This window comes from Euleptes europaea, chromosome 1 (genome assembly GCF_029931775.1).
Source record: "Euleptes europaea isolate rEulEur1 chromosome 1, rEulEur1.hap1, whole genome shotgun sequence".
In the NCBI taxonomy this organism is placed as follows: domain Eukaryota; kingdom Metazoa; phylum Chordata; class Lepidosauria; order Squamata; family Sphaerodactylidae; genus Euleptes; species Euleptes europaea.
The window spans coordinates 88,222,783-88,235,618 of NC_079312.1; the positions used below are offsets into that span (position 1 = coordinate 88,222,783).

At 41.7% G+C, this 12,836-nt stretch overlaps 1 protein-coding gene across 1 annotated transcript; it reads right to left on the minus strand.

Annotated features, from left to right (window-relative positions):
- Positions 1-265: 265 nt before the first annotated feature.
- Positions 266-11,239, minus strand: LTC4S (leukotriene C4 synthase). Its single transcript, XM_056865488.1, has 5 exons — positions 11,182-11,239; positions 7,677-7,776; positions 3,775-3,845; positions 2,355-2,436; positions 266-384 (listed from the first exon to the last, which is right to left on the minus strand). The coding sequence occupies exons 1-5, from the start codon at positions 11,237-11,239 to the stop codon at positions 279-281; spliced, it is 417 nt and encodes a 138-aa protein (XP_056721466.1). The 3' UTR covers positions 266-278.
- Positions 11,240-12,836: the final 1,597 nt, after the last annotated feature.

Below are 12,836 nucleotides of genomic sequence, written 5' to 3' on the forward strand. Positions count from 1 at the left end.
CAATTCACCTTGCAGCAGGGTAACCCCATGTATATCTAATTAGGCCAATGACTCATAAAAAGAATAGTAACTCAGAAGTTTTTACCACAAGAGCGACTTTACTGATGCTTTTGCTGTAAAGGACTAATATTAATATAGGTTAAATACTATCATAATTACTTTAAAAAAATATCTCTTTAGAAACACTAATTCAGAGAAGACATAAGTGAAAACTGCTGTGCAACATTTAAGGCAGTCTGCAGGCAGAAGGGCATTTCCAGTTGATTTACAAACTGTCTTCAAGGAATCAAAAATGTGAGTGGCATAAAGTGGATGAAGAGCCCCACTACAGATAATCCAATAAGAACACAAAGAACACCGCTGCTGAAGTACATGGGACCCAGCCTGTGCAAAAAAAGAAGAGGGGAAAGTGGTTGTCAATTCATGGGGATTCACTGTGGTACTTATTTAAAGCTGCTCTTTATGGATGGTTATTTGACTAGCATGATAAAATCAGGCTCCCTCACTCAGTCTCAATCACAAATCAGCTATCATAGGATGTCTGCTGTTATGTGGCAATTAGTTTAACATGTAGGAAGAAGCAAAGTCCCCAGCAATCACAATCTAAGCCTAATTAACAAAATAATTCCGGGCAATCTAGTGATGTGCCAGCAACTGCTCTGGAGTCTTTTAACCAGGGGCTCAAGGATTCTTTTGTTGTAACAGAGGGTTTTTTTTTTAACATTGGGGAAGGGAGCAGATTGGACTGGTTGATTCATTGTTCTTGATCCAATTCTGTCTTTCACACAGTAGAACTAACTTGCTTTAGTGAACACTTACACATTTATAGACCGTAATGAGCATGCAAGAACATGCATTCACCCACAAATAAGAATCATAATAAATTATAGTCTCTCTAATGGTATCTTTGGGGGGGGGGTGCTTAGTTTCTTTTGAACTCCACATTTCTTTCTTCTGCTATTACACAAGAGTTACAAGGAATTAAAAATGAAAGCTCTCTAAATAGCTTGCTTTTAATTGTCCCTTTCCAAGCAAACTTTTGCCCTGACCTGAATACCCCCAGGCTAACCTAATCTCATCAGATCTCAAACGCTAAGTAGGGTTGGGTCAGCCATGGTTAGTATTTGGATGGGAGATCTCCAAGGAATACCAGGGTCGTGACACAGAGGCAGGCAAAAGCAAACCTCTGAACGGCTGTTACCTTGAAAACCCTACAGGGTTGCCATAAGTCAGCTGTGACTTGTTGGCAAAAAAAAGAGAGCAAACTATTTCAAACTGAAAGAACCTCAGAGAAATACAACCAGCTCCCCCCCCCCTTTTTCGGCAGTTTACAAAGGATTAAACCAAAACCCTAAAACCATGAAAGTAATACAGCAGATTTAAACAGCTTTGAACATTTTGATGACAAAGGTGAGCAGAAATGTAACAATTGCAAATCAACTTGGTAGTGTCTTGAAATTTGATACAGCAGTTTCAGTTTGACAGTATGTTCCCTTACTGGCACTGAGGTCTAGAAAACAAATTTAGATCAGATAGGATGTGAAGCGCTGCTAAGAAATTTAGCCATAAGCGACAGGTGGCAGGGGCAAGGCCTCACACCTCGAACATCATGACCAAACTGAACTGCCACAGAAATAGTAGTAGTAGCCCCACTCCTCCTTCCATTATTATTCCTTTCCAGAATGTAACAACCTGTCAGGTTGGCATCAAGCTTGAGTAAAAGCCCTTCAGGCCCTTGCGGCAGCTCTGATGTAAGGCTGAGGATACCCCACCCCACACAACTCACACCTGTGCTTCCTGGCCTGCATATGAAATAACAAGATAATGCCTTTTTGTGTTTGGGAACAAGTAGTCAGGAAATGTTGTGCAGATGAGGTTCTCAGATCAAAATTTCAAGGTGTTATCTTTTCTTTGGCCTGGTTATCACTAAAGGGGTAAATTTGTGTCCAAATCGTACCACCTCAGGCAGCAGGTAGAAGGTTCACATGACTGAATACTACTCCAGCCAGAAAGAAGATCCCTGCACATGGAAAACCAACATGTCACAGAGAAATCTAGGGTAGAACCATTCCACCTGACATACTTTTGTTTAACGTCAAGGAACGTCTTTGTATAGAGGAGCAGAGTTGCCTACAGTCCAATCCAGCCACAGGCGTATTTACTGCAGAGATAACTTGGCCTGTGTTGCGGAATCTTCAGTGGGAATCCTTCAAGGTTTTCTATTTCTAGGTTGTTAAGTTTTGTTTTTAATACACTGCAAAAGCCTGGGTTTCAGCAACAACAGTTGCTAGAAGCAGACAGGCAGACAAGCTAATTGGTACACATAACAAAATGTTACACTTCGTACTACTCACCTTCCTTGTGCAGCGCAAGCATATCCATTAAAGTACTGATACCGAGCATACAGGTAAATTAACCCACATAACGCAGCTGATACTACAAGAGAAGACAGTAGCCAAATGAGTTACCATGGAAGGCTTGTGAAATATCCTACTTTGAAGTGATAAGCAACCCTCACATACACACTCACACGTACGCATCGGGGGGGGGGGGAAGAGAATGAGCGACTGTGTAAAGTAAATGGGTAAATTTGTTTTGCTGCCATTTTAGCTAGGGACCACAAGTAATAGCTCATGTTTGTAACAGCTTCATTACTTGCGCTCACAAGAGAGGCAAAGTGACTGCTGAGCAAGTAAACAATGCTTACTACACAGAGACTGTGTGCCTTTCTCTCACTGAAAGAAAACCGTGCACAACTGTCCAACCAACTACGCAGAAGTAGCAGCCAAGGCAACACAGGAGCACCTTTTTACCTGAGGGGTGACAGCAGTTCTTTCTGTAGCCCCACTTCTGTGATGAACACAGACATCCAGGTTTTGCACAAACACTTGCTTGAAAGCATCCTGGGTGACAAAACTCAGGCAATATGAGCCAGTCCTTTGTCTCAGTGCCCCCTGCTGCCACAACCAAAGGGAATTTGGAGGCAGTGGCAGCAGAATAATGGCTGACTAGCCACACTAATGCAATCTACAGATGACCGGATTCTACCAGCAAAAAAAGCCATCACAGGAAACCTTTTTCAATGTAACTCTCAAGGTCATGTTTTTGGTGCATCTAGTATATTTTTATATCCTTCCCCATTTTATCCTCACAACAGTTGTGTGAGGTAGGCTAAGCTGTAAGAGTTACTGCTCCAAGGTCACCCAGTGAGCTTCACAGCAGTGAGGATTTGAACCCTGGTTTCTACTCCAGTAATCTAACCACTAAACCACCATAGCTCTCTCGCTCTTAACTGTCACAAAACTGGGGGTACAGAATATTAGAGTGGCAACTGCTAGAGAGTCGAGTGTTCCTTGAAGCACAGATTGTCAACCACGTACCCTCAGCCTTAAATGCCTGTGTGCCCAGTAACTGTGCCCAGGGCTGGACTCTGCAGCTTCTGTACATGGGCATTTAAAGATATGGGTATGTCATCCACACTAGGGCTTTGTTGCAGCAGCAATCATGCCTGTCACAACAAGTGTCAATAATAATTGTTAATGATTCACCAGACACCAGAATTTCAATAGCTGGAAAACATCATGATAGTAACCGTTTTCAACAGATGCAATAAGATGGTGTCAAAAGGGGGGGAAATGTCTTGCATAACTGTACCCAAGAATAAATGCCCTGAATTAAGTGGAAAGGTTTTAGTTATGTACAGTGTTAACATCAAGTGGGCTAAAAGTCGACCCTTTTTCACATTAAGTTTATGAATTAGAGTATGGATTTTACCTTGATGGAAAAAGACTCCAGCCACCCACAACAGAGAAAGAAATATTGGGAAGTATTCTGAGCAATTCACTCTAAACAAAATAAGGAACAGTAAACACAAAAACTTATCACATGAACATAGAATCATAGAGTTGGAAGGGACCACCAGGGTCATCTAGGCCAACCCCCTGCACAATGCAGGATATTCACAACTATCTCCCCCACCCACCCCCAGTGCCCCCTACTCCATGCCCAGAAAATGGCCAAGATGCCCTCCCTCTCATCATCTGCTTAAGGTTATAGAATCAGCATTGCTGACCAATGGCCATCTAACCTCTTCTTAAAAACCTCCAGGGAAGGAGAGTTTACCACATCCCAAGGAAGCCTGTTCGAAGCCTGAGGAACCGCTCGAACTGTTAGAAAATTCTTCCTAATGTCTAGATGGAAACTCTTTTGATTTAATTTCAACCCGTTGTTTCTGGTCCAACCTTCTGGGGCAACAGAAAACAACTCGGCACCATCCTCTATATGACAGCTCTTAAAGTACTTGAAGATGGTTATCATATCCCCTCTCAGTCTTCTCTTCAGACTAAACATACCCAGCTCCTTCAACGTTTCCTCATAGGACTTGGTTTCCAGACCCTTCACCATCTTTGTTGCCCTCCTCTGGACATGTTCCAGCTTGTCTACATCTTTCTTAAATTGCGGTGCCCAAAACTGAACATAGTACTCTAGGTGAGGTCTAACCAGCGCAGAGTAAAGTGATACCAACATCTACCTAAGCTCTGGAGAATATTCTTTAAAATCCACATGACTACTTCATTTCAGATCCAGCTTTAACATGAAGCAATGGGATGCAATCCTGATTAGGCACCATTTTCCTATCTCCAAGTGTCTTGGACAGTTAGCACAATATAGAAAAGTAGGCTATGGAGTCTTCCAGGACTCTCTGTATTTTGACTTTTAAATAACCCTATCTGGAATTGATGACTGGCCAATGAAGTGCCAAATTTGCAAATATCACCAAATTACTCAGAATAGTGAAAACCAAAGGGGCTTGTGAGGAACTCCTAAAGGATCTCTTCAGACTGGATGAGTAGTGACATCCGAGGTTATATTTAAATGGAAAGTAATGCACAGTGGAATAAAAAAAATTCTAAGTGTATGTTGATGGGGTCTGACCTGGTGCTGACTGACCAGGAAATACATCTAGGGGCTGTAGTGGATACTTTGATGAGAAAAGTAAAGTCTTAACTGCAGGATTATTAGGGAAAGGACTGTATATTTCTGTGGTGTGTAATATACAGAATACTGTGTACAGTCGTGGCTGCTGGATCTCAGAAAGAATATCCTAGGAGCTGGAAAAGATGCAGGAGAGGGCAACCAAAACCAATAAGGGGTTGGAACACCATTCCTATGAAGAAGGGCTAAAGGTTGGTGGGGAGAAAGAGAGAGAGAGACACACACACACATGATAGAGGTATATAAACTGTGCATATTCTGGAGACAGTGAATACATGATGAAACTGTCCTTTTCTGAGTCAGATCACTGGTCTATTCATAGAGAAAACTTTTCTTTCTCTCCCAGTATAAGGAACTTGGATTAAACTGATGGGAAATAGTAATTAAATTGATGGGTAGTAGATTCAGGATATACAAAAGTATTTCACATAATGTATGACTGCAGAAGTCTCTTTTCATGAGATGTGGTAATAGCCACTAGATTCAATATCTTTAAAAGAGGATTAGACTAACTATTGAGGATCACTACATCTTGGCCATTGACCATAATGGCTGTATGGGACCCCAACACAGGCAGAATTTATCTGAATGCCAATTGGCTTGGAGGCAGCAGCCACAGGGGAAAGCTTTGGCCTCTGTTCCCAGTCTGTGAGCTTTCCAAGGACATCTAGCTGGCAAGTGTAGGAAATAGGATGCTGGACAAGATAGACCACTGATCTGATCCAGGAGAGTTCTCATTATGCTTGATTAAGGTGGTCACATCTTCATACTGCCTCTCAAACTAAGAGAAACGACATGTAACATGTCTAAAGGATAACCATGATCGTCCACTGCAGCAAAACTAAACAGAAGTCTTGGGGCACATTAAATACTCTTTACTCTAGCACAAGATCTCAAAGACTAGAGCCCACTTCAGAAACATGAAGTGGCTCCTTATGAGGCAGACATATATGTACAAGGTTAGGAAGAGGGAAAAGTTATTATCAGGAAGGTTAAAAAAAAAGATCAGTGCAGGAAAGTAATTATATAAAATATACAATATATAATTCAATTAAATATTATTATTTATTCAATAAAATAGACAACAGCAAAATAAAACAAAAAACCATACAGCAACCTTCATAATTTAAAATACAATATATATATGTAAACTTAAAAAAAAAAAGTAACCGAATTTTTATACCTTCATTCATACTACCACACCAAATACATGGTTTAGTCCTCTATAAAATAGCTAGACTGTCATCCCAGAACATTGTCCTTTCTCACCCTTGATTATAAATATAATTTTATATATAATTCAAGTGTGATCAATGAAAGTACAGAGACCATATAGACCCATGAGGAGATCCTGGATACAACTGAAGGACAGGAGTTGTCATATAAAACCTCCTCTGCATTCCACAACCTTTGCTGGAAGAGCTCAAGGGGACTGCAACACATGTTTCTTTTGGCTTCCGGGAGCGTTGTTCTGCCAGTTGCCAGAGCCCCTGAGCAGGAATGCCTCCTTGGCATATCTGGGAATTTATGAAAATTCCCCTCCAGGGCCTTGACTTGCCATGAACGCTTTAGCTCTCCTTTTTAAAAGCAATGTGTTTATTTTTTAAAGTACTTTTTTACTTTTGGTTGTCTTGCTGTATTTTCCTGTTGTATTTATCCTCCGACTCTCTCCCAATAAATGTTAATGATTGTTTTGAGGAGGAGGAGAAGTACAGAGGCCATGATAACCATGATAATACAATCTCCCTAGTTTTGGTAAATTAGTTAACTGAAAGAATACTAGGTCCTTGTTAAGTCCATGGGAAGCGGTATCAAGCACCTTGATGAATTCTAATTTAGCAACATCGCACAAACCCTTGGTCCTTTCTTCCTCATAAAACTCAGCGAGGAAGGACAATTCACATTAGAGAATGGGAGTGCTCTATGACAAAGTAGCAATCTCTAGCGCACCATTTCCCCCCAAACACTGGAATCTTGCACTTACACACAGGAAATCAACACAATATAACATTTGCTACAATAGAGTTGAGACACGGGGGTAGGGATCCAGAGGAAGGACCACGGACCTTCCCGGCTTTCCCCTTCCCCAGCAGTGCTTTTCTGATTTCCAGGAAAGTTTATTCTCAGGGTTGTGGCACCCATATGGAGTAATAAGCCACAGGAGCCAGGTGGCTGCAAGCAAGGAGCAAAGTTGCCCTCTTCTTCCATAAAGCAGCATTTGGCTCATGGAAGATGTGGCAGCAATTTCATCCTCTTCCCCCTCCCCACTGCAGCCTTCCCATCCCATACGTCTGCTATTCCATTTTCCCAGAGTCAGGGGGAAGTCAGAAAGATTGACAATTGTAAGCACTGTCCAAGAATGGGTCACATGATCAAGCCCAAGGCAGAGTGTACCTAACTGTGCCTTCATCCACATCAACCTAACTTTTAATAGAACTTCATATTTCTTGAATTTCTCTAATGCACAATTTCAGATAAATTTTGTAGTCTGTGGACACCATAGTAGAGATCAAGGATGGGAGAAAAGGTCCTATGTCTTACCATAACATAGCTAGTTCACCCTGACCCTATTAAATAAATGCTCTTAAGAGTTGAGGCTAGTGAACTTAACATAAACTTTTTTTAAGTCAGTGTAGTTTAGGATGTAAACCATCAAAAAAACCCACAGAAATGTAACTTACTGGGCTCTGAAGATTCTTTCAAATTCTGGTGGACCTGCTACACCAGGAGGAGGCACTTTGCACTTGCGCCGAACATAGATCACCTGCATGGCAAAATAGGCTGCGTGGAAAGGAGAGGGGGGAGAGCAAACAGAAGCCAACTATTTTATTCTGGTAGCATGCAGACAATGGAAAATAGCCAACATGCTTATTCCCCACCCACCCCCATCCCATATCAGCAAATACTATTCAGGTTTAATATGCAAAAGCAGCCAATGGAAAGTCTGTTTATTTCACACTTTTGCAGACTGGTTGACCTTTGTTCTCACCTTGTTGGAGATAGTTTCAGTCCCTGTACTCAATTGCTCCAAGCATTGGGTTGATTGTCGAACGATAGCAGAAAATCCAAAGAGGATAGGCAAGGACTTACCAGTTGAGTATGATGGAGGGCTGCCAATGCAGCTCTACAGTGAGCTGCCAGGAGGGTTGGGAAACTGGATGGGAAAATGGCTGGATGCACTCAGGAGGGAAAGTCTTTAAAAGTTAACATATACAACCCCACACATTCCAGAAAAGAGCATGCCAGAAATACAGGTCTGTCTGGAAAAAACATTGTATTCTGACCAGAGATCCCTTTTTCTTGATATAATGGGGACACTGTACACAGAGGTACATATACACTCCATACTTGCTCAAGGACACACTCTTCTGCTCTTAATGCGCTCCAGGATTATGTCCTGGCCTTGAAAATAAATGCTGGTCTGAATGCCACAAATTACCTCACCACCGTTCTCAAGATGCATCATCTTAAATGTATTTAAGTATCTTACAGACTGGGTATACTGTGTGTGTTCTGAAAAGTGGTGACTTTTTCTAAAACAGATTTACATGGTTGCTCTTCTGAAATTTGTCTTGAATGACAGGTTACTTGGAGGAGAAGGGAGACCAGACATCATTTCAAACCTAAGGAGGAGGTGGAAGCAGAAATAAACAATATAAAAATCCAATTCAGGCAGTGGGGTGCATTCAAGAGAAAGCCAGGATTGCAGGACATTACCTGCCTGGGGAAACAAACTATCAAACAAAGTTTTATCCTCCCCTTCTTCCAAGGAGCTCAGGGTGGTTCCCAGCTCTGTTCACGGTTCTCTTCTACTGGTCAGCCTTACAAAGAATGCAACATCATGTCGCACATGAATTAAGCATTTACTACTGAAGTTCAACAGTCTAACACCACAAAGGACCTTGAATTTGATCTGGGAATCTTTACCCACCTCCTCATGGGGCAGCTCCGCCCTACCCATCTCTTGAGATTGCAGCTGCCTCACTGCATTGTTTGTTGTATGGTGCCATATCTGTTGCATTCTTTCTAACTATGTAATCAACCTTGAGCCTCAGCAAAAAAGGTGAACTATACATGAAATGAAATAAAAAATGTCTCTTCACTCCCCTCAACCATTTTATCCTGCCTTCCTTCTGCTTGCAGCAGTCTTTTCTTCTGCCCCCTCTGCTTAGTTCCTATGCAGTGAAGGGGTTGGCAGTGCAAAGCCTGCCATATCATGTATTATATTCATGACATGTATGGTACAAGGTAACTTCTGCTTATTTCCCCCTCTTCTCTGCCGTGCAATCTTATTCAGGCTCCTTTCCCTCCCTTCTTGTGCTTCTGTTTCCTCCTCAGCATGACTTCTCCATTTCCTTCAACACCTGGTCTCACTGCTTTTTGCTCTGCTTTCTTCACTGGTCTTGGTCTCTCTCCTCCTTCTGTCTCCTTCAGCAGCTCCTCGTCCTTTTGCAAAATCGACCAAGTTCTGCAACAATACTTCTGGATGTAATGTTTTTACCAATCTGAAGTGCTTTTGATGAAGACTCCAATTTGTACTTAGAAGTTTTCCACAAGGCCTCCCATACTCTTAGCTGACATTGAGCGCAGAGACCAGCTATGTTGTGGGTTAACATTAACCCTACAATGATGCAGTGATAAGCACATTCACCAGAAATGTTGTCACTCAGTGTTTTACACAGTAGAGATAAGCAATACAATTGGAGCATCCTGTTTTTAAAATCTTGCTTTTGGAGCATATGCTAACGCCTTTTCCCACTCCACCACATCCCAGAACTGTTGCATGGATTATAAAATGGTGCAGCAAGTACACACAAATAGCTTTTCTGACAGTTTTATTTTGTTGACATTTTCTAGAACTCTAATTTTAACACTGTTCCAGAGGTATACGAGTCCTCATTCAAGGAAAAACAACATGTGATCTTTTTATGCAAGCAGTGTAAGGTGGGAGCAATGAACCCATGCAAGATGGCAGCCCTGTTGCATTGTCTTGGAAAGAAGAAACGCAACTTGAGACCCCTTCCTTTCATGACAGGGAACTGTAATAGGGTTGCCAGATCCCTCTTTGCCACTGGCGGGAGGTTTTGGGGGCAGAGCCTGAGGAGGGGGGGTTGGGGAGGGGAGGGACGTCAATGCCATAGAGGCCAATTGCTAAAGTGGCCATTTTCTCCAGATGAACTGATCTCTATCGGCTGGAGATTAGTTGTAATAGCAGATCTCCAGCTAGTACCTGGAGGTTGGCAACCCTAAACTGTAAGTACATTGGAGTCTGCTGACCTCCTGTTACCATGCTCATGTCAAGCACAAGCCACAGTACACAGCATATAGAACTCACTCAGAGATGAGATATTAGTAAAGAATAAATAAATGCTGTTTTAATTAATCGGTACAGTTGTCAACTAGGATTCTATATTTTATTCTTCCTCACAGTCAAGACATGTTCTGAATACAGCTGTTTGGTTCCCTGTGTATTGTTAGCACAACAGATTCGGAATAGGACAGAAACCTCTGTAAAGTCTCACATTTGCAGTCTCAGATTTTTTGCTAATACTGTCCACTCATCATATAATGAGGGAAAGGTGCCTTGAATGTTGTGTGCGCATGCGCACATGCCTTAAATCTGTTGCATATAGCACTGTCAGGAGGCAATAAGGTTGCTCTGTGCAATTTGTTATATTGTACATTGTTTTAGTGTCACTAAAGTTGGCAAAATAACTTGCTTCAGCTGATGGACATAGACCTTCATTCCTCCACACCCCCATTTAAAAAATCCAATGAGACACATAATTACTAATGGTTTTCAGTTGGAGGTTAGAGTTATACGACGAAATGCTTTTGGGGGGTAGCCTTACCCTGACCCAATTCTAATGCCATTTCTTTATCCAACGGTTGCCATTAAGCAAGCACATTTAATACCACCACCATCTGTACCCATGCAAGCCCAGTGGTAAAATTAAATTACATTTTCAGCTTCTATTATGGCTACAAGAAGTCGATCCAATTTCAAACTTTAGCCATGTAAATGGATTGCCAGGACATCACAAAGCATTCTGTGTCTTTTTACTTCCTACATCTCAGGCAACTTTTTATTTCCTATTTAACTGACCTAAGAGATTCTACTTCGTTTACTGTGGCTATCATAGACAGTATTTTTTCCCTCCATAAAGGTGGCAACATGGTCCTTACCTTGTTCCAACACTCCCAAAATGGTAACAGTGGCCAGCCAGACTATCTGATGCAACATGTTGGTTCTCTGAAGCTGAAGAACAAAAGGAAGCAGCGTTCAGTGGACTTTTGACTGTAAATTTTCTCCCCCTAATATACATACCCAAATCTGCTGTCACAGTACATCAGACCACACAAGCCTTTGTTTCCTCTTCCAAAAGGTTGGCTGGTTAACTCCCTGCTTGCTGGACGGCTGTGACTAATCATAGCTATCGAAGTGCTGCTAACCCAATGTTGTGAACTTCCTGCATCTATTGTTAAATTGCAGACTCTTTAAAAATCAAAAGCTTTCTATAAACCAAGAGCTGTCTAAAAATCTAGAGCTTTCCATCGGATTCTTTTACAATAATAATGTCAGACACTGGATCCCAAGATTTAATTCTGCTAATGGAGAAGAGGCTCCCCAATAGCAGAAGGTATCTTAAGAGCTTAAAGAGCTTTTAATGTACTCATATCCATGTAAGAATATGGTATTTGTGTTTTAAAAACCCATGCAATACCACTAAACATCATAGGGAAGTGACGTTTGGTTATGGAAAAGGTGTTTTCCCAATACAATGGAAGAAGGCTTAGATGGGGGGCAGGGGGCGGGGATTGCTGTAAAGTGGAAGCTTCCACAGCCGCCACTCATTTCCTTTTATTTCCAGCTGTAATAATCAAACCTCATGAAATATTTGTACATTCTTCTGAACCAAACCTATCTCCATAAAACCTTTGGAAAAATCCTAGGGGGGGTGTTTTACCATTGTCCTGAAAGGTTCCTGAAGAACACTTTATAGGTGAGGGATGTGAGAAAATACTCAGTGTTAACAAAGGATCACCAGAACCCACCCACCCCGATGAGTTATTAGAACATAACCATTGCGTAAAAAAATAAAACAATTTTTTAATCAAATCAGTTGTGCAAACTTACCCTAGACACATTTACTCAGGATTCTTCCAGATTTTAATAGGACTTTCTTCCAAATTAGTATGATAGAATTGCAGTCAGAGTTGTGTGCAATGAGCAGTGAGGGTTGAGAAAATATTTTGTCTTGTCTTCTCAACCCTGACCAATCCAGGATCGTGATGCCAGGTTGATACAATGCTCCCAATAATGTAAGAAAGTGTTTTCACGGTTCCATAGTGCTTTTGAAAATCTTTTGAACTTTGCTTTACTACCCTTCAAATACATACTACACATTAAGTACAGATGTTTTGCTATGCAGTCGGCTAGGCTAGGCTGCAGCCGGGCCTCACAACATCCTAGGGCTGCTCAGCCAACTCCACAGCCATGAGTTCTAGAGAAACCTACATTGGAGAATTTGGTAAGTGTGTCAAGACCTCTTTATTTGTGGCAGAGAGGGCTTTCCCTGCTTGTTGCCTCAATTATGCAGGGGGTTGGACTAGATGACCCTGGTGGTCCCTTCCAACTCTATAATTCTATGATTGCCATGATGAAAGCCAATGGTGACCAGGCAGTCCAATCAGGTACTTATCGGCTCTGCCAATTTGTGGCAAGATTCACTGAATTATTTATAGCTAGATCCCAAATGAAAGACTGATGCAAGAGAGAATAATATATCACACTATAAGGGGTACTGTACTCTTTAATCCTCTACAGGAGGCTTCACAGG

Coding starts and splice junctions, on each gene's coding strand:
- LTC4S (XM_056865488.1), bottom strand. CDS start 11,239: ATGTTGCATCAGATAGTCTGGCTGGCCACTGTTACCATTTTGGGAGTG. Junction 3,846..7,676: donor GAAAGAATCTTCAGAGCCCA/GTAAGTTACATT, acceptor TATTTTGTTTAG/AGTGAATTGCTCAGAATACT. Junction 2,437..3,774: donor TGGAGTCTTTTTCCATCAAG/GTAAAATCCATA, acceptor CTTCTCTTGTAG/TATCAGCTGCGTTATGTGGG.